The sequence below is a fragment of the Silurus meridionalis genome, chromosome 8 (assembly GCF_014805685.1).
Source record: "Silurus meridionalis isolate SWU-2019-XX chromosome 8, ASM1480568v1, whole genome shotgun sequence".
In the NCBI taxonomy this organism is placed as follows: domain Eukaryota; kingdom Metazoa; phylum Chordata; class Actinopteri; order Siluriformes; family Siluridae; genus Silurus; species Silurus meridionalis.
The window spans coordinates 9,138,052-9,164,072 of NC_060891.1; the positions used below are offsets into that span (position 1 = coordinate 9,138,052).

Here is a 26,021-nt window from a genome sequence, read left to right on the forward strand (position 1 = left end):
CTTCTATACAGTGTATTTTAAGTCTGTGGTATAGTTTTGTTTCCTTTGCAGACTTTCCTGAACTTAATATTGTTCATAGTGACATTGGTAACATTGCATTAATGTTATAATATCTGATAGCCTTTAGAGGGCACTCTCGTGCTGCATGTGGGTGTGTTTGCAGTGTGCAGAGTAAACGAGTAAAAAACGCTGTGCAGTCACGTCTCCGGTTCTTTCTGCGCATGCTCCAAACTTAATGGTATAATATGTGTTTTATAGCATAATGATGCAAACATAACAGTATTTACATTCATCACATTACTGTGCTGGAAAACAATACAAATTAAATAAAAAAGAAGAAGAAGTGTAGATGAAGAAAAGCGGGACAAAGACAGAGGTAATGTGATGTAATGAATGGCGATGATCATATAAATAAACTCAGTTCAGTAAAAATTTGTGAACAAACTTTATATTGGTCCAGTTTTTAAAGTCTATTTTAAAAGTTTTAAATAGTGTAATAATGTCTGGGTTTCCAGAGAGCCGAGATTTTGTACCATCTCATTTTTTGAGTCACATGATACGTTTTAACAATATTAGACTATATAGTTGTGTAAAATTTGGCTATTTGTGGTATTTGTAATTCGAAGTGGTTAATTTGGTAATGTTTGTTTATATCTTGGTTTATTTAAAAAAAAGCAAAATTATGTAAAAAACATTTTAAAAGTGTAGTACAGTGTAATTCTTCGTGATACCGCTAGAAGGAGCTAAAGTTTAGTAGAACATTACTGCCATCTACTGGACATCGAACACTTTTTAAAATGAAGTGGAAGATTAAACAGTACTGTATGATAAAGAAGTGTTTAAATAAAGACATTTATGTGCAGGAAGACCAGATGTATTTATTCTTACTGTTTGTGTTTAATTTATATTGTGACCCAGACAGCACCTATATTTTATAGTTTCACTGTAAACAATTTAAAATAAGGTTATGAATGTTTGAACACAATGATTATTGGTGAATGGGCTGTGAGGGAAGTGGCACCAAGTAAAATCTTGCCCAGGACAGAAAATTGACCAGGGCCGGCCCTGTGCAGGATGGAGGGAGTGTGTTGAACTGTTGGAGCCGGCGTAGAGGATGGAGGGAGGGTGGGATTTAAGTGGACGAGAAATATGAGTCAGTTCATGTCACACAAATTTTAATTTTATTTTATAACACAGCAAAAAACCCAAAGCCGACCAACGATCAAAACCACTCGACATTGGACGATCGCCAGCTTTAAGTTCTTATCCTTCATTCTTATTTTAGCCTTTTAGATTGCATTGGTTAAATATGATGCTACTTTTGGAGAGAGAATGAAAAAAACATTTGGGGAGAAAATCAGTAACTTTTTTTCACTGCATTGTTAAAGAGTCTTCAACCAGCTGTAGTTTAGGTTACAGGTAGTCACGGAGACCAAAACCTGTTAACAAGCACACTGATTGGAGAGGCTTGTGTTTATTAAATAAATATATCATTGAAGCAATTTTCTGTATCATTTCTTATGAATTAACTGTTAGATTTTATGAGATGAAGGGGGATGATAATTGGCCAAACATATCAGACAAAAAAATCAGCAACATATATTGGTCATCCTGTATCAGTCGACCTCTAGTTGTGAGTTTAAATGACATGCTCAGTTGTATGTATGAGATAATTGTAGTCTCTCTGCCTCTCTTAGAGAGTCAGGGACTGTCTGGAGGGTGAGACGCCACTAAGCGTTAATATTATAATAATTACACTTATCTATTAAAAACGCTTATCAGAAAAGTCTGAATCAAATCCACTCACAAGTGCAGCAGATTCATGTGATGTGAAATAATGTCCAGCATTATACAGTCATATATATATTTCTATAAAAGAGGTCTGATACGGATTTCAGTCATTAAGAAGAACATCTTCAGAGGGTTTATTTCTCGTCCTGGTATCATAAGTGTAGATAAACATAGGTTGTGTTTAATTGACAGCCCTGATGAAGTCTGATGACCTGAAGAGGGTGGAGCTGAGACTTCAGGCAGCAGACGGACTTCTGAGGAGGAACATCAGCACCACACGAGAGGTTAGAGGTCACCCAACCTGTAATTAATCCTGGAGGAATTAATCGTGATTAGGGAGATAGCGATTTAAATGTAAGTGTGTGTGTGTGTGTGTGTGTGTGTGTGTGTGTGTAGTGAAAAATGTATTTAATTTGTTTGTTGTGTAAATTGTCAATTCATTATGATTTATTTTTATATTTTATTTATGTATTTATTTGTAAATGTATTTACTTTAAACTCTTATTAAAGATAAAGTAAGTGCAGATTGTTGTAAGTTATTTATCTTTTTAGGTGGCAACAGGATGGGGGCAGGTCATGACATGGAAAGGAGACTCTCTGCTTGCAGGCTTCCTGTGATGTAGCTTCCTGTGTTTGACTGTGTTTTTAAACAAACTTTACTATTTATCTCTCCTTTTTTCCTCTTTTAATAATCCTAAATTGTTTTTGTCTTCCTGTCTTGTGCCTGTAGTTAGTTAACTCAACTATCACTAGTGTTGATTATATTCATTCCCACTGTATCACATCACTGTATCTTAACTCTATTTGCTGTTATAAGCACTATGCCGGCTGTGAGTCTGCCTTTGAGCACAGGTGAGGACTCGTTCGAGTTGCAAACGGTGGAGTTGGAGATGGAGGCTTTGGAGAAACAGGCAAAGCATGCCCAGCTGCGAGAGCGGAAAGCGGCGCTGGAAACATCCCGGGCGGACGCTCACTCGTCCCAGGTAAATTCCCGGGTTGAACCTAACGTTCTCAGCACCTCAACTCCGCGTGTTTCTCTGCCCAGGTCCAGCGCACCTACAACGCGGCCCGCCCAGGTATCGTTCACTCCGGCACCGGTGCACCACGGACCCTGGATGCTGCAGCAGCGGAAGACATGAGCCAAGCTGAGGCAAACGGAGATCTTAAAGAGGGATTTCAGGATCCTGGTGGAGACGGTACGCAGCACATCACCCACAACGAGGATCATAGTGTCAGGACCTCTTCCCACTTACCAGCGAGGGGCTGAGAAGTTTAGTAGACTCTTTGCACTGAATGAATGTTACAGTCATGGTGTCGAGATCACAAACTTCTCTTTATTAATAACTGGAACTGTTTCTGGGAGCGTCCGAGGTTCTTCTACCCTGATGGCCTGCACCCCAGCAGAGTTGGAGCAGCAGTGCTATCAGATAACATCTCTAGGATACTTCACACCATCTGACTGGTAAGACATCAGGAAATTTACGACTATGAGAACATTTAAACAACAAACCAAATAGTTACAAGTTCACACACAGCCCAGTTTATAGAAACCGTATCTATTCCTCGTGTAGTAAAACCAAGAATTAAATACACAAGATCCAGAAATAATCTTATTGCAGTTAAAAATGAAAAATACCAGATAAGCAAACACCAAAAAGTTCTAAAGTGTTTTTTCAAACATTAGATCACTTGCACCCAAAGCTACAGACAGGCGTTAAAAGCTGCTAGAGCTGAACACCTGAGCAAACTCATAGAAAACAACAAAAACAATCCCAGGTTCCTTTTCAGTACAGTAGCTAAATTAACTACATATCAGGTACCTGAAAAATGTGTTCCATCACAGTTTAGTAGTGAGGACTTTATGAATTTATTCACTGAAAAAATAGATAACATTAGAAAAACAATTGTGGCGGTCCAACCTCTGACAGCATCTCCTGACACAATCTCACCTACAACTCCACAACTCCACTGTTTTACATGTACAGGACAGGAAGAGCTGTATAATGTTATTACCAAAGCTAAATCAACAACATGTCAGTTAGATCCCATTCCAACTCATCTATTAAATGAAGTGTTACATACAGCTGGTGAGCCTCTTCTCAATATTATTAACTCCTCACTATCTTTAGGTCACGACCCTAAATCCCTCAAGTTAGCAGTTATTAAGCCCCTCATTAAGAAACCTAATTTGATCCAAATACCATATCGAATTGTTCCACCTGCTTTACTTCACTCCTACTGCTGTAGCGCCCTCTACCTCCACCCCAACCATTATACAGCCTGCACTTTTTTGTAATTTAAAAAGACCTTTATATGTCATTATCATCATTATGATTGAGTTCATAATATACAATGTGTCTTTATAACCTGGTAGTCAAAGTCCATCTCCTTGAGCCAGTGATTCGTCTGCATCCAGTCCTTCATCGGCATCCAGTCCTTCATCGGCATCCAGTCCTTCATCTGCATCCAGTCCTTCATCTGCATTCAGTCCTTTATCTGCATCCGGTTCTTCATCTGCATTCAGTCCTTCATCTGCATCCAGTCCTTCATTTGCATCCTGTCCTGCTGTTTCTTTCAGTTCTGCTCCTTTAATCATTTCTTGCTGGTGTTTTGAGCGACTAATTTTACTGTTTATTTTTGTGGATTTACTACTATTATAATCTATCATTATTTATGATTAGGTTGTTGTTTTAATCCCAATTAGGGACTTTTTTTTATCATTGTACTTGATTATATCTATTGTTAAATAACCTTTATTAATATATATATAGTTTTGTAATATTTGTATTTTTGTGTGTTTGCCTGCTGAACCTATTTTTATCTTCATTATTATTATTATTATTATTATTATTATTATTATTATTATTATTAAGTAGAATATAAATAAACAGAAATACAAAACATGTCCCATATAATAAACTTTTGTTAAAAGTGTTAAAGGTTAAATAAGTGCATTAAGAAAATAAATATACATCCATTTTATGCCCCTTTATTGGAAAAATTAGTCAAAGTGGGATTCGAACCGGCATCATTCACATCAGAGATACTCCCTGGGAAGCAGATAAAAAGGCAGTTTGCTATCAAATATATACATCAGTCTGCCAAAAACCATAACAAATGTCCATTATATTTCCAATTCCTTTCTCTTTCTTCCATTTTTCTTTTTTTTTCTCTTTTCCTCTATTCCCTTCTTCCCCTTCTTTTTCCCTCTTCCCACCCCTTAACAGACTATTGATCCCCAGCTTCACACAGCTCACATCCTCAACTCTGTCTCACACTGCCCTCTAGCGGCATTATCAGGACATGCTTTATGCTCCATTCTGTACTAATGTGACTTCTGTTTGTGTTTTAAGGCAGTGATTCTCAATCTTTTTCTGCCATTTACCACTTCAGAGGGGTGGGTTTTAAAACCCACCTGTCCTCCGTCACCTCAAAAAAGAATAATGAAATTCTTCAAGTTGAAAAATGTCTAATTTATTGAACTATCCAATTCTAAATGAACATCAACTAGCATCAAAAACAAAAATAGAGAAAATAAATGCGTAGTTGTGTTATCTCTTGGACTTTGTCACTTTGCAGTCTGTGCAAAATAGAGCAAATTCATTTCATTAATCTTTTCAAAACGGGGTTGTAGACTTGATACTGTCACTCTCAAGTCATGTTTAATATTGAGCTGAGATCTGTATTTAGTTTTCAGTGTAGCAACATCTGAAAAGTCTCAGAGATAAGATGTGGCAAAAGGAACAGGATAAAACAAAACACAGTTATATTTTCTTTAAGGCTGAATTTTTGGTTTAAGCTCCTACCATCTACCTTTTTTTGTCTGCTTTTGCTGAATTACCTGTTTGTTTTTTTTTTTTTGTGGTTGATGTCACAAATAAATGAAGAACAAATAAATAAATAAATAAATCCTGCCGTTCATTGCGCCCCACCTGTCATATCTTTGCGTCCCACACTTTGAGAACCACTGAGCTAGGCAAATTAGCCGGCTAACTAATCTTAGCTTCAATAGTTTTCATCCTCGTTTTAAATATTCTGCATTTAGTGCGCTATAAATAAACTGTAAGTGTCTTAATAACGAATGTATTTGTCAAATATTCTAAGAAACTAGCTAACACAAAAACAGCGCTAGCAAACATTAGCATGAGGCTAATGATGATGTCTCCTACACCATTAGCCAAAATGTCCATTTCTGCTCACTGCAACATTTATGGAAATATTATCCCGTTTCTATTCTTATTTTTTTTAGTCAAATTTAGACTCAATACATTTGTCCACACAGTGTAGATCATGCGCAGGATGTAGAATCACTGAAAGCATTTTAAATGGGATTCATTGGTCTGTTTTGTGTACATGCAGGATTCATTTTTATTTTTTATCTTATTGATATTTGAAGTTAGTTTTGTATTAAAATAATATTTCTATAGTGTTTGTGATTTAAGTGTCTGTGATTCATGTGTCCAACTGGTCATGTGACCAGAGTGATCCTGCAGAAAAGTGTCTATGACGTCATCATAAAAATTCTAGTATCTCCTTGACAACCATCAAACAAATACACAGAAGCAATAAAAGCAGCAGCAGCGACTGTCCACAATAAAATGAGTTGATGCTGAAGTTCAATATTGCAGTTAAATGGATTACTGGCTGAAAAGGTTAAAGACCCTCCTCTAGCTGGTTTCCTCAAGAGCCTCCTGCTAGCAGTGATGATGATCTGAAAAAACAAAATGAATGAAGTGTTAACAGCTGTGTGTGTCTTTGTGTTACAGACTCAGAATATGACTCCCTTCACACCAATCCAGAAGGTAGTGCCAAATAAAGAAAATGCCCCAGCAGTAAACACAGTTCCTGCTGTCGAAGAGCTTACAACTGTGGATGAGAAACCAGCTCTACCTCAAGTTCCAGCTGAGGAACAGAGTCCAGCTCCACCTCATGTTCCAGCTGTAGAACAGAGTCCAGCTCTACCTCAAGTTCCAGCTGTAGAACAGAGTCCAGCTCCACCTCATGTTCCAGCTGTAGAACAGAGTTCAGCTCCACCTCATGTTCCAGCTGTAGAACAGAGTCCAGCTCCACCTCATGTTCCAGCTGTAGAACGGAGTTCAGCTCCACCTCATGTTCCAGCTTTAGAACAGAGTCCAGCTCCACCTCATGTTCCAGCTGTAGAACAGAGTCCAGCTCCACCTCATGTTTCAGCTGTAGAACAGAGTTCAGCTTCATCTCATGTTCCAGATGTGCAGGATGTATCCATGGCTGCAGCACCTCAGAAGCGCTTAACCATATACATGTTGGAGTCTGCAGATTTTGAAATGCAGATCCAGATGGCACGTAAGTGTTACACTTACACACACACACACACACACACACACACACACACACACACACACACACACACACTCTCTCTCTCTCTTTCTCTCTCTCTCTCTCTCTCTCTCTCTCTCTCTCTCTGTAGATGATCACCTGTTGCCTCTGGTAGAGAAAATCCACCCGGCTGAAGCGAATAAAATTTCATGGATGCTGATTGGGAGTGAAAACAATTTTGAAATCATGAACATGATTTCTGATCCTGATCTTCTGCAAGCAAAAGTGAGCAAACACACACACACACACACACACACACATACTAATATTATATTTAGGAATTATTTGTAATAAGTGGTTGTAGTAACAAGTGTATTATTATGTTAAATAATATTATATTAATATGATGATTTAGTTTTGGTCATGTGGTAACAAAACCCCACCCACCAATTCCTCATTTACATCTATTCATAATCACACACATCGCTCCTCTATTCACTCTTTATATGCACATGACACACCTGTGATAGAAGTGTATATGTGTTTGTGTGCAGGTGGATGAAATGAACATGATCCTAAAAACAGGAGAAGCAGGAGTCAAGTCGGTGAGTATCCACACACGCACACGCACACACACGTGTATGATGTGTAGACTAAAACTCCTCTGCATTTTTCTTTCAGGAAACAAAGGTGCTCTTTGGCACAAAGAAAAAGAGGAAGAACAAGAAGAAAAAAATATATTTATAATAATAATAATAATAATAATAATAATTATTATTATTATTATTATTATTATTATTATTATTTTAAAAATATTATATTAATATTGCATGTTATTATATTTTTTATGTTTATATACTTTTTTTCTTTTTTATTAATATATTATTTAGGATATTAAATAAAGACAATCCACAATGTAAATGTTTTCGAGTGTTTTGAATCGTGATTATTATACATTTTATAAGAACTTTAAGAGAAACTTGTCAAGTGATTGTGATACTACTAGATGAAAAGGATTAGAGGTGATGTAGGGCTTTTGTGTGTGTTTTCAGAAGAATCCAGACTCTGGTGAGGACTATGAGGTCTGTGCTGATGATCACTAAATTGACTGAAGATCACGTTCATGTTCTTAGTGGTTTTTGATGAGGAACATAATCAGGATGGCCCCCACTCTGTTCAGATTGAGTTTATAATTGTTTACATCATAAACATATAAAGTTCATATATATATATATATATATATATATATATATATATATATATATATATATATATATATATATAATAATGATGATGATAATGGGTTCAGCAGGTTCACAGAATAATTCACGAGTCACTGTTCTATGTACAATAAAACATTTTATTTTTAATGACTGAAAATGCTACAAAAATGTCAAACGATAAAATATAATTGATGCAAACACACAAAGGTACAAATTCAAATACAAAACAGTAGATACAAATAGCAGTAAATCCACAAAATTAAAATCATAACACAACTATATAATATTAGCAAAAATAATTATAAACAGTAAAATGATATCAAGTCTCTGAGTGGCTTAAAATACTGGAAATAAATAACTGGAGGAGCAGAACTGAAAGAAACAGCAGGTGTGGCTGCAGATGAAGGACTGAATGCAGATGAAGGACTGGATGCAGATAAAGGACTGAATGCAGATGAAGGACTGGATGCAGATGAAGGACTGGATGCAGATGGAGGACTGGATGCAGATGAATCACTGGCTGAAGGAGACGGACTTTGACTACCAGGCTGTAAAGTGACATATTGTAAATTATTAACTAAAGAATAATGATGATGATGATGATAATGACATATGAAGGTCTTTTTCAATTACATGAATCTGCATTGGTACATTTACATTAGGTTTGGCTGCTGAATTGTTGCTGAAGGATCCAGCAAACTGTGACTTTGTAAACTAAAAAAAACAGGCGACAGAACAGACTGACATTCATGTAAAATCATACGTGTGCTGGAAAAGTAAAGATCTGATTTCCTGATTTTGAAGAAAACACAAAATCTTCTATCCAATAAAAGACAATATGACTCTAAAATATAAAAATAAAGAATGAGCATTGATAATGTAAGTGCAGGCTGTATAATGGTGGGGGTGGAGGTAGGGGGCGCTACAGCAGTAGGAGTGGAGTAAAGCAGGTGGAACACTTGCAGCAGGTGGAACACTTACGACCTGGTAAAAGAACAATAAAGAGTGTGGAACACAGGTTTTATTTACCTTTTAGTCTTGATGTTTTTACAGATCTAAATAAAAAGAAACATTGAAAATCTAACATTCACACATTAATATGTTTAATCCACAATCATCTCTGTACACTAGTGAGAGTCTGAGGGCAGAAGTGAAGTGATATGAAGATCATGAGCTCTTCTACAGCTTACTGGTAAGTGTGCCATTGCTGCCACCTAGCGGATAATTAACAAATATACTCTCAAATACAGGTAGATTTACACCTGTATTGTATTGTATTGTATTGTATTGTATTGGATGCTCAAGGAAACACTGAAACAAACAGAAGACAGTAAAAGAAAAAGGGGGAAAAGAAAATTACTGTAAATTGGTTTTCATAGAACATGTAGGAATTTGAAGCAGATGGCAGAACAAGAAAAACACAGGTAGGAACCGAACCTTAGACCCCACTGTAATGTAGAACACAGACACACTGTATGACATTAAATTAGTTCACATTTATTAACAACATCCCGACTTCCCAAGCCATGGCAAAATGACACAAGACTCTTTCTCCAAATAATTATAGAGGATCCTCACATACACAAAGCTTCTGTGTCTAAACTGCAATTTGTACAACAGGTAAAATTCTTGAACAGTGAACAATGAAAAACTTAAAAAAATTAAATAAAAAAGGCAGGCAAAATATCCCTGTGCCCAAGACCAAGGAACAGCTCATGTATTTTCTAGGAATGTGGTTGCAGGAATTTTCAAGACTGGAAACTTTCCATGGGAATTATCAGGAATATTTAGGTATTAACAGGAATTAATGAAAATAAAGTTGGAATTTACAAAATTGCAAGTTATCCTATAACAGGGGACTTAAATGTAGTTAAAAAATAACTTCAACCAGATTGAATGCAGTTTCAGTTGAATTTCTACCTGCACATTCATCAATCACATGCACACAGCACACTTACTGCAGGGCTCCTGAGGCCGTACCCCTACATGCACTGTGTTTTCTTGATGTAAACAATGAGTCATGATTTAAAAAAGGTTAAAAACCACTGCCTTATGGGTAATAAAAGACAAATAATCAGGATCTCAGGTCTACATTCCTTACTATTGAAGTAAACAGGACCAATACAGAACAGTTCATCAGACAGGAAGTCACTTATAGTTACTCAAGTACAGTAATGAAGTACATTTACTCAAACACTTTACATCACACACACACACACACACACACACACACACAGAGACACACACACACTCACACACACACTCTTGTGACCAACACCAATGTTTCAGATTAATAAATCAGATCACTGATACACACATGAGCACACACTATTAAACTGTGCTTTTCAGTGGACTGCTGTTACCCACACACACACACACACACACACACACACACACACACACACACACATGCTCAGCTCTGCTCGGTGTCTTTCTCCTTTTTCTCCTCATCACGTCACTAAAACAGAGCACATTGATTAGTCCCATCAGCCACAGATCTGCTTCTCACCGCTCGTTTCCCCCTGGCTCCACCCTCCATTCACCAACCGCCGCTCGTGCACGCACCCACTGCTCCATCCAGCAGTAGTGTTCAGGTGTTGTGAGGTGAATCCAGTGTTAACCCTGTCAGGATGACTGCTGAAAGATCATCCACTTTGCTGACGTCCTTAGAATCGTCTCCTGGACAGAGGTTTAAATTTTTTCTGCCAATCCATGCGATTAATTATGAAGTACAGATGTTTAAGTGAATCAGGTTCTGCCACACATTTATTAGCTATATTTCTTTCAGAGCTCAAAATGAACAAAGCACTAAACCTGCAAGAAAATACCTCAACTTCAATTTCTGTCAAATACCTTCTCTTTAAGGACATCAAACATCACTGAATTTACTAAAGTGGATTTCAGGAAAGAAAATGAAGTGATTGAATGCTCTCTGTGATGAAGAGACATTAGACATGATTGGAATTGAAAATCTTTATTCATTTAAATAAAACTTTAAATTGGAATACAATATAAAATGAAGATGGTGAAACAACATGCACACTAAAGTACATGATGCGTTTGAATTTCACCATCTTCCTCTATTCCTGAATCATTTTCCATCTCTTCAAGTTGCTTCAACAGATCTTCGAAGCTGTCGACGTCAAAGACTGGTACAGAATCCAGGATCTCTGTGCTGTTGTGGGGGTCTTCAGTATGATTCTGGGCTCCAGACTGGTTAAAAAAGTCACAATCCTCATTTAAAATGGAAAAGATGTCGTTGTTTAGCAAAGTGATTTCATCCTCGTCCTCGAGCTGAACCTCACTGCTTGTACAGTCAGACCCATAGCAGGTGCTGTAAACAGAAGTGCACAATTTTAGCTGCATATTAAAGTAAATGAGTGGTGATTATGGCGATTATTTAAGATGCAGAGTAAAACTTCATTTGCATGTCATTCTTCTGAAACTGTTCCAATGCAGTTTACTAACTCACTTGGTCTGGCAGAAAGTCGACTCAGAAACAGAAGGGAAAAGAGGAGGATCAAAGCAGAAGTTTTTAGGAGACAGCAGTTCTTGGTGGCTAAGGCCGGGGAACTGATCACTAACTTCAGGCACAAGGTCATGGACTGGTACTTCTTCTGGCATGTTCATGAATATATGGTGGTTTGGTTGATGATCAGGTCTCCTCTGTGAGTCACTACTCTGCAAACTGCCTTTTCTCCTTCCCTTCTTTGGAAGCGGTTTATAAACCCAATCTACATGATAGAAAAGAAGAATTTAAAGAGTAAGAAGCAACATAAAAACAATAAAAGTGTCAGAATTGATGCGTTTGTTTTGTTATTTTGCCATTTGTCTATAAAGAAAGTTCACCTACCAGGAAACAACTGTTCATGTTCCTGTTTAAGCCTCCATGATTCAGTGTAGTAGGGTTTCTTCTGTTCTTCACTCAGTTTGTTCCACTGGATCCCAAGCTGCATGCTGATCTCTGCAGAGCTGCTATTTGGGTTGGCCTTGGAAAAGATGGGCCGCTGCTTCCTCGCCCAAACCATGTAGGCATTCATTGGCCTTCTGATGTTGCCTTTTTTATCTCTGCACTTGGCAATGTTGAATTTATCTACAAAATAAAAAACAAAGTTTAAGTTAAACAGAAATCATTATAAACTTCTAGTTAAAACAGTGAACAGAGCCATGCAATACTGCACCAGTCTTAAACACACACAATGTTGTAGTACAAATATTTTATAAGTGCTGCATTACTCAGTCAGTACAAAATCATTTTATATTTCCTGCATGACAGAATCATATTTAATTTGGTTTTAGGAACTAAATGATAACTATATTTCATTGTCTCTGTACTTGTTCTCTGTACAATGACAATAAAGTTGAATAAAGGTGACAGCAGGAGAAGCAGCTGTAGCTGTTACCCGTCTTATTATCTGTCATTATTTCTCCTTCTTTCTTCTGAAAGTTGCTCTTTCTGGCTGAAAAATCTTTTTTGGCGTCTTGGAGAGCGGATTGTTCAAAACCTTGACGCTTATCACTAAAAACAATTAAAAACATTTCAGCTGTTTGTTTGCGCTTCATTACTGTGGTCAGTAAATGTTTGTGTTGAACTGCAGCAGAACAAAGTTGTCATGACAATAAAGCGCTTCCAGGGCGCCATTTCATTGGTGCGTTTACCAAGAAATATCACCAATTAGGGACGCCGACGTCACAAAAGAGGCGGGGCTTTAATGATTCAAACGCGGAAGCTGAAAACAGGTGGCATTAAGACAAGGAAGTGGTGTGTGATTGTAAACCCTTCACGAGTTCCTGTAGCCTCCTCTGTTTAGACACAGTAGGCTATTAAAATATTTAGAATTATATTATTTAATAAAAACCACGTGTTTGCAGTTTGGAATGATGATTTTGATAGAAATGTGGGGTTTAATTTGGGGTGTAGTTAGTTTGTACTGCATGTGTTGACCTGTTGTTGTGTTATACTTAAAGTGACCATTAGGGGGAGTAGAAGTGCATTGAAAATAGAGAATGAGAGAACACGTGATTAGCGCGTGTCAGATGTGTTATGGGCTATTAGAAAATAAATCATTCATTCATGCTACCTGGCCTCGCTTCCTTCTGTTTCCTGACAACACTGCACTTTTAATAGACTTTATTTCATTTTCCTTAGATTATTCATTATACTTACCTTCTCTGAACTCTGAACACAAACAGATTTTTTACTTAAACACATGGTAGTATTTATAGTCTCTTATCATCCATCAATTATAATCATCTACTTATTAAGACGTTTGTAAGCAAGAAATTATCATAAGAATAAAAGAATCACAAGGTAAATTAAACTGTAATAAATATTTTTTATTGAATACATTCAAGTCCAAAAATGTATTTGAAAAAGAAAAAACATTAATGAAAGATGTGATTGATTTTGATCTGCCGCCAGTTTTTTCACAAGCACTTAGTGTTTTCTCAACTGGTCCACGACTACACCATAATATGTATAGGATTTTTATATTGGTATTAAAATAACCTAAATTCCTATAAAATCATCTCAGCAGTAATAAAATCAAGATTTGGTCATTTCTGTAAAAAGCTTGGTGTGGAATGGACGTCTCTGTTCACCTGTGTACAGCAGCACATGGGGAGGACAACAAATAATGACAAGAAACAAAAAAGTGACAAACTTCATTTGGATTTGACTTTTCCTCCATCACCCTTATAGCTGACATGCCATCATTATACACACATAATGAATGTAACACTGATTTGAGGTGATCCATGAAAAAAAAACACTTTCTATTATAAGTTCTATAAATGTTAGTTTTAAGACTAACGAGGCATAAAAACAATTGAAATGGTTACACGTGAGATTCGTAACACCACTTCCACAAATACAAAGTGCCCTAGTGTAACATTTGATCAGTTCACAGCAAAAACAACTTCCTCCTTCCTGCAAAATCTTAATATTCAAATCCTTGTTTGGTCAATTATTCCCTGGTTCTCCTACAGCTGATGTTCTACTGTATATACAACACATCATTTACAGGAACCTTTGATATCCCCAGGCCTGAGGTGAGATACTGAACAGGAACAAGTGAGATGAGACGAGACTTTTGCTTAAACTGTTGCTCAGAGACGAGTCCATAACATCTTCTCTTCATCTTTTTCCTTCTCCTCCTGATCCCCTGGTGTTGGACAGAAATCCCTCTGTAACCTATAACATAAAGCTGTTCAAACACTATGTGCTCTATATTCATCACTATGTGAGGCTCATGACTGGAAGGAGATGAGCTGCTTGGAGGAGACCGAGTCCTTACAGGAGACAAGCTGCTTGGAGGAGACCGAGTCCTCACAGGGGACACACTGCTTGGAGGAGACTGATGCCGTGTCCTGTCTCCGTCCTTCTGTGTCTGAAGAGACAAACTCACAGTGAGACGCGTCTCATAAAAGGAATCTATAATCAATATTACCTTCACCACCAGCTTGTGTGTTTAAACCTGAATAAATCCTCTATTAAACCATTAAAAACATTTTAACAAGTTATCACAATTTATACTTGAGTAAATATTTGAAAACTTTGTCTTTTCCTAACACTGTTTATCAGTTCATTTCTGCTGAACTGAACCCATTTTTCTTTCCTCTCAGTTTAACAGCAGTTACTGAAGCACACAGAGGAACAACTCAGTCATACACTAGGACACATTTCACTACCACATTTATACCTGTTTTTACATCTTTATTATTTCCTAGAGTGTCCATTAACTGTATACATGTAGATAAAAATACAGAAAAGGACATGAAAAGCAAAATACAATTATTTAGCAACATTAGCTAGGCTAACTAGCCAGCTAGCTATTCTTAGCTTTAATAGTTTTCTTCCTCAGTCTAAATATCAGATTTATAGTGAACTATAAGTAAACTTTGTACTAATGTAACTTATGTAATCTTATTAACTTAAATATAGTTGTATTCATCTTTTAGTCAAAAAGTAGACGTTTCTAATAAACTAATAAACACAAAAGCAGCGTTAGCAAACCCGGCTAGCATGAGGCTAATGATGATGTCTCCTACACCATTAGCCAAAAGGTTCATTTCTGCTCACTGCAACATTTATATAATTATTATCACTCTTTATTATCATTCTTTATTTATTTTAGTCAAATTTATCCACTTTTTCCTGCAAGTCTGTTTTTCTTTATGTTAATGATCAGGAGTAAACACAAAATGAGGAACATCGCTTTTCCTCTTCACTTCGGTACCGATGGTTAATAATAATTATAATTATAATAAATGATAAACTCTGTGTTTTAAAGAGAATAAAATCCATAAAGCTCGGAAACTCACCGTTCCAGGTGTCGTACAGTTCGTTTCATCCCGGCAGAGAGTGTTTCCCGGCAGTACAAAAAGATTCATTTCGGTGAGTTCGACTCATTAGATTCAGTTCAAGTAACTCGGTTCAAGAGAGTTCGGTTCGATCACTTCTATTCAAAACAATGAGGTTCAGGAGAGTCGGTTCCCGTTTCAGTTCGACCGAGCGTGTGGGCGTCTTGGTGTGACATCACAGTAGGGCGTGTGTGTGTGTGTGTGTGTGTGTGTGTGTGTGTGTGTGTGTGTGTGTGTGTGTGTCAGATCATGCTTTTGTTTTTCATTCGTGAATTCACTCATTGTAAGTCAAGAGACACTAAAATGGAGCTCTTTAGAAAACTTAGAGAGATTTTTCAAAGCAGGAGACAGAAGAAATATAAACAGATTAAGGAAGAGGAGGAGAAGCTGGAACACATGCAGAAAGGAGTTACAGATTGGGATGCATTTCTTAATATGATAATAGAGAAGATAACAGAAGAGAAGGCCATTCTGGTACAGAAGGTGCAAACTCTGGAGGCTACTTTAGCTATGGAGCGAAAGCAGCGTGAACAGAACATAAATCATAGAAACGACACACACCTCCAGAACATCACTGAGCTCCAGTCTTCCCTGAAACTCCACGAGGAACAGGAGAAATCTGTAGAACGTGAGAGAGAGACAGAACAAAAGCAACTGCTGGAACGTGTTGCTCAGCTCGAGGCCAGTTTGGAATTTGAGAGAAATAAATGGGAGGAGAAAAGCAAGAAGGACCAACTAGACATGAGGGTGAGGAACAACTTACCGCTTCTGACCATCAGAGAGCTCCAGGATTCTCTTAATCACTGTGAGGAGAAAAAGGATAGAGCAGAGCATAAGAGAGATCATCTGACGAGATACCAGAAGCTACTGGAGGACATTCAAAAGCTCCAAGAGACCGTGAATCACTGTCGCCTTCTGCTTCAGATGATCAAAAAGACTACAATGAACTCAAACATCCAACTGAGCATATCATTTGAACTCACACCTAGAGGTCGACTGATACAGGATGACCAATATATGTTGCTGATTTCTTTTGTCCGATATGTTTGGCCAACTATCATCCCCCCTTCATCTCATAAAATCTAACAGTTAATTCATAAGAAATGATACAGAAAATTGCTCAAATGATTAATTAATTGGTATCGGAAGATTGTGCTGCAAATTATGTCAAATAAACATTTGCCATTAAAAAAATGTCAATGTCCAGCTGGTTCAGCATCTTCAGCATGAATTCCACTGATGCTTCCAGGTGAGCTCTTTTGGGTAATTTTCTTAAAATATAAAAGAAACTGACTGTAGACTCAAAAAGTTTGAAGATGCTGAACACAGACACAAACAAGTAAGTTTTTTTTTTAACTGTTTATTCTTTATTTTTACTGATTATCCTTCTGTATCCTTCCCATGTATCTATTGAGTCTTTTAACATGCTACAATCCGTCACGCTCCCTGAGATCTCAAAACTCTAGGCTTCTAGTAGTTCCTAGAATAGCAAAGTCCACTAAAGGCGGTAGATCATCCTCACATTTAGCGCCTAAACACTGAAATAGTCTTCCTGACAGTGTTCGGGGCTCAGACACACTCTCCCAGTTTAAGTGCAGATTAAAAACGTATCTTTTTAGCAAATTGGATCCCACTACATGTGTGGAGTTTTGACATTGGACCTCCTGGAGTGTTTAAAGGCTCTGGCATGGAGAAGCTGATGCTGGACCTGTGATGATCACAAATGTTGAGCTATTCTATGAGTTGCTCAGTAGCTCCTAGTTTTATAACCATAAAGACTGTATAAGACTGTAGAAAGAACATTACTATTACTGCATGATACAGTTCTATCAAATCAGAGGTGGCAAAAGTACACACATCCTTTTTTCAAGTAGAAGTACAGATACTCATGTTTTAAAATACTCGGGTAAAAGTTGAAGTACTGATTATACTTTTTTACTCAAGTGAAAGTAAAGAAGTCTTGGCTCTGACATGTACTTCAGTAAAAAGTAGTTATTACTTCTACCTGTTTTAGTGTCACACTGGTAACTGGGCCTGATGATGCTATAAAAATGTACATACATGTTTGTTTACACCAAAAGGCATATGTGCACCAACTAACAGCAGAGATTTACCAGTATACAATACAAACCGTTTTTACAAAAAGCTAACCATTGTCAAAATTAAATTCTCGAGTCATTTCACTCTGACACACAGCTCTGAAAAGTATCCTACACCTGTTAACAGGTAGCCAGTGCAGGGACGATAAGATTGGGGTTATATGATCATATTTTCTTGACCTTGTAAGAATTCTTGCTTGTAACTTGGTTGATATGATTTTCAAAAGACAAGTTGCTCTCTAAAATAACTCCCAGGTCTTTTACCGTTGAACTAGTAGTTACAGAACATCCATCTAAATGCAGGTTGAGATGCTGGAGCTTCTGTATACTGGTTTTTGGGCCGATGAGGAAAATCTCCATCAGAATTTATTAGTAGAAAGTTATGGGTCATCCAGTCTTTTAATTATTTAACACACTCAGTTATCTGAGCTAGTTGAGCTGTATCGCCAGGTTTTAATAAGATATATAGCTGGGTATCATCAGCATAACAGTGGAAGCTAATTTCACGACTTCTAAGAATATTTTTTAAGGGAAGCATGTATATTGTGAAAAGCAGGGGTCCTAGAACTGAACCTTGTGGCACGCCATAATTTACTAGCATTAACCTGGATAGCTCTCCATTTAAGTTTATGAAATAGTAATGATCGGACAGGTAGGATTTAAACCAGGTTAATGCCTGTCCCTGAATGCCAATATAATTTTGTAAGCGCTCTAGGAGGAGATCATGATCTATAGTGTCGAATGCAGCACTAAGATCTAGTAAAACTAACAGTGAGATGAAGCCTTGGTCTGAAGCTTAAAACAGGTCATTAGTGATTCAAACTAGACCAGTTTCTGTGCTATGATGGGGCCTAAAACCTGACTGAAACTCTTCAAAGATGTTCTCTTGTAAGTGGGAACATAACTGGGCAGCGACAATCTTTTGTAAAATCTTAGACATAAATGGGAGATTTAAAATGGGTCTGTAATTTGATAGCGTGTTTGGATCCAAATTAGGTTTCTTAATGAGGGGCTAAATAACTTGAGGGATTTATGGCCATGACCTAAAGATAGTGAGGAGTTAATAATATTGAGAAGAGGCTCACCAGCTGTATGTAACACTTCCTTCAATAGATGAGTTGGAATGGGATCTAACTGACATGTTGTTGATTTAGCTTTGGTAATAACATTATACAGCTCTTCCTGTCCTGTACATGTAAAAAAGTGTAGTTGTGGAGTTGTAGGTGAGATTGTGTCAGGAGATGCTGTCAGAGGTTGGACCGCCACAATTGTTTTTTTAATGTTATCTATTTTTTCAGTGAAGAAATTTATAAAGTCCTCACTACTAAACTGTGATGGAACATAATGTTCAGATACCTGATTTGTAGTTAATTTAGCTACTGTACTTAAAAGGAACCTGGGATTGTTTTTGTTGTTTTCTATGTGTTTGCTCAGGTGTTCAGCTCTAGCAGCTTTTAACGCATGTCTGTAGCTGAGCATACTGTCTTTATACGCAATTCTAAATACCTCCAATTTAGTTTTCCTCCATTTTCTCTCCAGATTACCGGCTGTTCTCTTGAGGGCATGCGTATGACTATTATACCAAGATGCAGGTGTTTGTTCTCTAACCTTTTTTAACTGGATGGGGGCAACAGTGTCTAACGTGCTAGTGAGCATAAGGTTTATGTTGTAAATCATTTCATCAAGATTATTAGCAGTTATGGGATTAGTGAGAAATTGAGATAAATCAGGCAGGTTATTTATGAATCTGTCCTTAGTGGTCAGAACAATAGTCCTACCAAGTCGATAACGTGGTAAAACACGGCTAATTTGCTCTACCGGTAGTGTGTACAGTATGAGGTAATGGTCTGTGATGTCATCACTCTGAGGTAAAATATCTATATCAGTGACGTCTGCTCCGTGGGATATTATTAAGTCTAGTGTGTGGTTAAAATGATGAGTTGGTCTGGTGATGTTTTATAACCAAAAAGAGTTTAATAAGTCGACACATGATAATCCTAGAGCATCCAATATTCCAATATTCCAATAATCCAATATTCATCTAAAATCTCCTACAAGCAGCACATTCTCAAAATTGATCAAGAGGTCTAAAAGAAAACAAGCAAACTCTTGAAGAAAATCAGCGTAGGGCCCTGGGGGTCTGTACACGGTGACCAGAGCAAGTTTTATATGCATGTCTGGAAGTACAATTTTAAGAACGAGCACTTCAAATGGTTTAAAACTGAATCTAATCTCTGACTAACATTAAGAGAGGCACTGTAAATGGTTGCTACACCTCCCCCACGACCAGTCTGATGGGGCTCATGCTTATAAACATATCCTGATGCTGTAGATTCATTTAGACCCATATAATCATCTGGTTTAATCCAGGTCTCAGTGAGACAGAGTGCTGAGAGATTATTCTCTGTGATTATCTCATTTACAATTAGTGCTTTGGGTGAAAGTGATCTAATGTTTAAAAGACCAAACTTTAGAAAGTTTTGGCGTTTGCTTATCTGGTATTTTTCATTTTTAACTGCAATTATATTATCCTAGGGATGTTATCTGATAGCAATGCTGCTCCAACTCTGCTGGGGTGCAGGCCATCAGGGCGGAAGAACCTCGGACGCTCCCAGAAACAGTTCCAGTTATTAATAAAGAGAAGTTTGTGTTCTCGACACCATGACTGTAACCATTCATTTAGTGCAAAGAGTCTACTAAACTTCTCAGCCCCTCGCTGGTAAGTGGGAAGAGGTCCTGACACTATAATCCCCGTTGTGGGTGATGTGCTGCGTACCGTCTCCACCAGGATCCTGAAATCCCTCTTTAAGATCTCCGTTTGCCTCAGCCGGGTGTCGTTCGTTCCAGCATGAAGAACAACTGCTGTGAAGTTCTCGTTCAGGATCGCAGGTACCTACGCAGCGACATCGAGAACACGAGCACCAGGAAAACAGCGAGTGTGCACCTTACCTTTGGCTCCGGTAGCGCGGACATGCCGGACGATGAAATCTCCAAGAATCACAGTATCGTGTTCTGTCTCTCGGAGAGGGGCGAAGCGGTTCTCGGTCGAGATCTCGAAGGCCAGTGGTGGTGGCGGGGGAGACGTCCTCGACCGGGGCTTGGCTCATGTCTTCCGCTGCTGCAGCATCCAGGGTCCGTGGTGCACTGGTGCCGGAGTGAACGATACCTGGGCGGGCCGCGTTGTAGGTGCGCTGGACCTGGGCAGAGAAACACGCGAAGTTGAGGTGCTGGGAGCGTTAGGTTCAACCCAGGAATTCACCTGGGACGAGTGAGCATCCGCCCGGGATGTTTCCAGCGCCCCTTTCCGCTCTCGCAGCTGGGCATGCTTTGCCTGTTTCTCCAAAGCCTCCATCTCCAACTCCACCGTTTGCAACTGGAACAAATCCTCACCTGTGCTCAAAGGCATACTCACAGCCGGCATAGTGCTTATAATAGCAGATAGAGTTAAGATACAGAGATGTGATACAGTGGGAATGAATATAATCAACACTAGTGATAGTCGAGTTAACTAACTACAGGCACAAGTCAGGAAGACAAAAACTATTTAGGATTATTAAAAGAGGAAAAAAGGAGAGATAAATAGGTATTTCAGAAAGAGGTAGGTCTTCAGTCGTCGCTTGAAGATAATCAGGGACTCTGCTGTACGGACATCTAGGGGCAGTTCATTCCACCACCTCGGTGCCAGAACAGAGAAGAGCCTTGAAGTGTACTTACCTCTCATTCTGAGAGAAGGTGGTACCAGTCGAGCAGTGCTGGAGGATCTCAGACAGCGTGGTGCAGTGCGAGATGTGATGAGGTCACTGAGGTAAGATGGTGCTGGTCCATTTTTGGCCTTGTAGGCAAGCATCAGTGTTTTAGATCTGATACGTGCAGCTACTGGAAGCCAGTGATGGGAGCGCAGCAGTGGGGTGGTGTGGGAGAACTTGGGCAGCTGCGTTTTGGATCATTTGCAGTGGACGAATAGCGTTCAGGGGAAGACCTGCCAGCAGAGAGTTGCAGTAGTCAAGTCTTGAAATGACAAGAGACTGAACAAGCACCTGGGCAGCCTGTATGGACAGAAATGGTCGAATCCTTCGGATGTTATATAGAAGAAATCGACAAGAACGAGCAACATTAGCGACATGTGGGAAAAAGGATAGTTCATTGTCCATAGTTACCCCAAGGCTACGAGCAGTGGCTGAAGGGGAGAGCAGAGAGTCATGAAGTGTTATTTGGAGATCTTGACCTGGAGATGAATCACCTGGGATGACCAGCAGTTCTGTTTTGCTGGGGTTGAGTTTTAGTTGATGAGCACTCATCCATAAAGATATGTCTGACAAGCATGCTGAGATCCGAGCGGAAGCTGTGGTATCTGATGGAGGGAAAGAAAAGATGAGTTGAGTGTCAGCTGCATAGCAGTGATAAGAAAACCCATGTGAGGATATGACTTCACCAATGGAGTGGGTATAGAGGGAGACCCCATGAGGTGAGATCTTGCATGGAGCCCCAGTCCAAGGGAGATTGACAGTCATGTTTAGCTTCTTCCATTTTCTAATGATTGCTCCAACAGTGGACCTTTTTTCACCAAGCTGCTTGGCAATTTCCCTGTAGCCCTTTCCAGCCTTGTGGAGGTGTACAATTTTGTCTCTAGTGTCTTTGGACAGCTCTTTGGTCTTGGCCATGTTAGTAGTTGGATTCTTACTGATTGTATGGGGTGGACAGGTGTCTTTATGCAGCTAATGACCTCAAACAGGTGCATCTAATTTAGGATAATAAATCTAGTGGAGGTGGACATTTTAAAGGCAGACTAACAGGTCTTTGAGGGTCAGAATTCTAGCTGATAGACAGGTGTTCAATTACTTATTTGCAGCTGTATCATACAAATAAATAGTTTAAAAATCAAATATTGTGATTTCTGGATTTTCTTTTTTTAGATTATGTCTCTCACAGTGGACATGCACCTACGTTTAAAAGTTCAGACCCCTTCATGATTTCTAAGTGGAAGAACTTGCAAAATAGCAGGGTGTTCAAATACTTATTTTCCTCACTGTATATATATATATATATATATATATATATATATATATATATATATATATATATATTATAATCACATACTGCTTTTATAAAATGAACATGAAATAAGGCTGTAATACTGCACTGTATTTAACTGTCTGAACCAGATTTATTCTAGTTTAAAACATATTGATAGTCATTTTTATTTATTTTTGTTGTATTTTGATGTTTTCAATTTCATTACAGTAAATTATGACTTTTTGTTGGTATTTAATCAGTGTTAGTTTAGTTTTTAATATATTACACAGGAAATATAATATTTATAAATGTGTATTTAAAGTTAATTAAAATTAAAATATTTAGGCTGTAAAACTGCACTGCATTTAACTAATAATATTATTATTGTTATATATTGTTATAATTTTAAATGTACTGATAGTTTTTATTTAGATTCTTTATATTTTGAAGTTTTATTTCAGATTAGTTTCAGTTAATAACTTTTTTTTATTGTATTTAATTTTAGTCTACCAATCTACAAAAATCACTCAGTGTTGAATTGAGGTTTTTGGACATTTATTCCAGCTCATAAATCCTATAAAACATGCAGCATTAAACATGAACTTCCAGCAGATGAACATAATACTGTCTGGAAGTGAGAAATGTACAGGTTGTTTTTACTCCATACACATGAACTTACTTTGATCAGAAACAGAATCATACTCCAAATCAATTAATCAATAAAGTCAATAAAATAATCCCAAACTGCTGTGTGTCTTGTCCTATTAATGACGTCATTAGAGCTCCACTACTTCTAATTACCTGCTGTGACAGTGAACTCTAATACACATCATACTGCCACCTACTGGTCATTTATGATTCTGCAACATTCATAGTGTCACTCCGGTCAACTTTCGGTTCTCACCTCAGACCGTTTACTGTCAAATACCGCATACTAACTGCTTTCTCTATGGAGCTCTAAGTGTAGTTTAAACACTCATCAATCTAATACAATTATCAACAGAATGTGAATAAAAGACATTTTGGACTTTAAAAACCTCTATGTATTATGTAACAGAGATATCTACTGAAGTTAGCATACTAAGCTAGCCCCGGTCCGTCCTCAGAGAGCATGGAGTCCCGCTGACCTTCACTAGCTTTATACACAGTTTACAGCCGTTTTTATCTTAATTATGACTGTAATATCGCTCTTCTCTCAGGAACAACAGAAACGTTGTGAAGACGCCATGATATTTTATCCGCGCTTTCCCTCTGTAATGTGCGCATGCGCACAGTAAGTGTGGTGTGTGTGTGTGGGAGAGAGAGAGAGACAGGGGTGATGTCACAGAAAGAGGGCGGAGCATCTTTTAAGTAAAAACACGTAAACATGGGGCTCTTCAGAAGGTTTAGAGAAATGTTTCAAACCAGAAGAAAGAAGAAATCTGAGCAGATTGCTGAAATGAAGGAGAAGCTGGAACACATGGAGAAAGTAGAGAAAGACTTGGATGCATTTTCTCTTATAATGATAGAGAAGATAACAGAAGAAAAAGAAGAGAAAGCCATTCTGCTTCAGATGGTGCAAAAACTGGAGGCTACTTTGGCTTCTGAGCGAAAGCAGCAGGAACAGGACATAACTGAGAGAAGCCAGAGCTGGGCGAGAGAACAAAAACAACTGAAGGAACGTGTTGCTCAGCTTGAGGTCACTTTGGATCAGACCACCAAGAAGCTCCAGTCTTCCCTGGAAATCCATGAGCAACTGGAGAAAACTGTAGACTGTGAGAGAGAGAGCTGGACAAGAGAACAAAAGAAAGTGGAGGAACATGTTGCTTAGCTTAAGGCCACTTTGGATCAGACCTCCATGGAGCTCCAGTCTTCCTTGAAAATCCATGAGGAACTGGAGAAAACTGTAGAATGTGAGAGAGAGCTGGACGAGAAAGAAAAAGAAAGTGGAGGAACATGTTGCTCAGCTTGAGGTCAATTTGGAACAGACCACCATGGAGCCCCAGGATACTCAGAATCTGTCAGGGATCCACCTGCCATGCCCCCTTTGGTGGGTTTTTTTTTGGTGCGTTTAACCACACCTGGAGCTCATCATCATTCATGTCCCCACTCTCTCTGGAGCTCCAGGCCTAATCTCGCACACCTGAAGCTCCTCATCACTCCACCCTGCTTCTATATAAGCTCTTCATTCACTCCCACTCCCCGTTCGTTATTGTATGTGTTGGACTGTTCGTGCTATCTATGTTCACGTGTGCAGGTCTTCACACAGAACTCTACTTGTCCATTCCATCCGGACTTCACAATCCCATACCGGCTGCGCTTCACCTCACCGTGCATGTTTGGTCAGCTAGCGCACTTCGGACTCTCTCAACCGTAGGACTGCCGTGTGCTTGTGCTTGTGTGTGTGTGTGTGCGCGTCTGTGTGTGTGCTCGTGTCTCTCTCTCCTCACACTTGCATTAAAACCCAAGCGAGCTGTACTCCTGCTTCCGCCTTCGGTTTCGCTCGCACCCTGACAGAATAACGAACCTCCTGAAAATGATTGTGAAAAAAAAAATTAAGGAAGACAGGAATATGATCGGGTTGCTGCCGTGGTCCCGGCGCGATCTACACCTCGGATGGAGGATTCGCTGTGCCACGATGAAGCGACGGCCAAGCTCCGCCTCTGGAAACACCCGGAAGCACGCAGCCGATTCATCCTCGCCGGCTCGGGAACGTGCAAGCACGGCCGCGCCACGCCCCCCTATGGGTCTAATGGAATTCCCGGCTCGCTTTTCCAGCGATATGGCAGAGTGGAGCGTTTTTATATGGAGCGTGGGTGAATATATGAGTTTCTATCCCTCCTCTTACACCACCGAAACAGCTAAAATCACGCTTCATATCTCCCTCTTGTCTGGAGACTCTCTCTCACTCTCTCGCCAGTAAGCTGTGGAGCGATTCGAGGATTTCCAGTACTCATTTCATTGAGCTTCTCACGGGGATGTTCGGAATGAATCCGGCGTATCTGATTTGCAACCCTCTCGATTCTGAGCAGGCTCCGCTCCAGGGTTTCCAGGAAGACTGTTTATCACTCCAGGGTTTCCACGAGCGCTCCGCTCCGCCCCAGGGTTTCCACGAGCGCTCCGCTCCGTTCCAGGTCGTCCAGTAAAGCGCAGCTCTGCCCCAGGACCTCCACGAGAGCACAGCTCTGCCCCAGGACCTCCACGAGAGCTCAGTTCTGCCCCAGGACCTCCAAGAGAGCTCAGTTCCACTCCAGGACCT

At 38.9% G+C, this 26,021-nt stretch overlaps 3 protein-coding genes and 1 long non-coding RNA gene across 4 annotated transcripts in view; 2 read left to right on the forward strand and 2 right to left on the reverse strand.

The window, feature by feature from the left end:
• The window catches only part of LOC124390066 (polyadenylate-binding protein 1-like 2), a gene marked incomplete at its 3' end in the record, with an annotated part of 369,871 nt that overhangs the window by 138,088 nt on the left and 205,762 nt on the right, over positions 1-26,021 (reverse strand). The window lies entirely within an intron of this gene.
• Positions 172-2,712, forward strand: LOC124389746. Its single transcript, XR_006926625.1, has 3 exons — positions 172-376; positions 1,984-2,075; positions 2,344-2,712. It is a non-coding gene; the product is annotated as an uncharacterized LOC124389746 (long non-coding RNA).
• On the forward strand, positions 3,194-7,914 carry LOC124389739 (protein app1-like). Its single transcript, XM_046855203.1, has 5 exons — positions 3,194-3,253; positions 6,558-7,113; positions 7,238-7,371; positions 7,641-7,691; positions 7,768-7,914. Exons 2-5 carry the CDS (start codon positions 6,567-6,569, stop codon positions 7,831-7,833), a joined length of 798 nt encoding a protein of 265 aa, XP_046711159.1. The 5' UTR covers positions 3,194-3,253; positions 6,558-6,566; the 3' UTR covers positions 7,834-7,914.
• LOC124389743 overlaps positions 8,716-26,021 on the reverse strand; it is a 379,509-nt gene continuing 362,203 nt past the window's right edge. The window contains exon 5 of the mRNA XM_046855212.1: positions 8,716-8,857. The gene's annotated coding sequence lies outside the window, so the exon portion shown is untranslated. The remainder of the gene's footprint in view (positions 8,858-26,021) is intronic.

What these genes read in the sequence shown, in the direction of transcription:
- LOC124389739 (XM_046855203.1), top strand. Translation starts at nt 6,567, where the DNA reads ATGACTCCCTTCACACCAATCCAGAAGGTAGTGCCAAATAAAGAAAAT. An exon ending in AATGCAGATCCAGATGGCAC is followed by an intron (nt 7,114 to 7,237) that starts GTAAGTGTTACA and finishes CTCTCTCTGTAG; the next exon opens with ATGATCACCTGTTGCCTCTG. An exon ending in CTGATCTTCTGCAAGCAAAA is followed by an intron (nt 7,372 to 7,640) that starts GTGAGCAAACAC and finishes GTTTGTGTGCAG; the next exon opens with GTGGATGAAATGAACATGAT.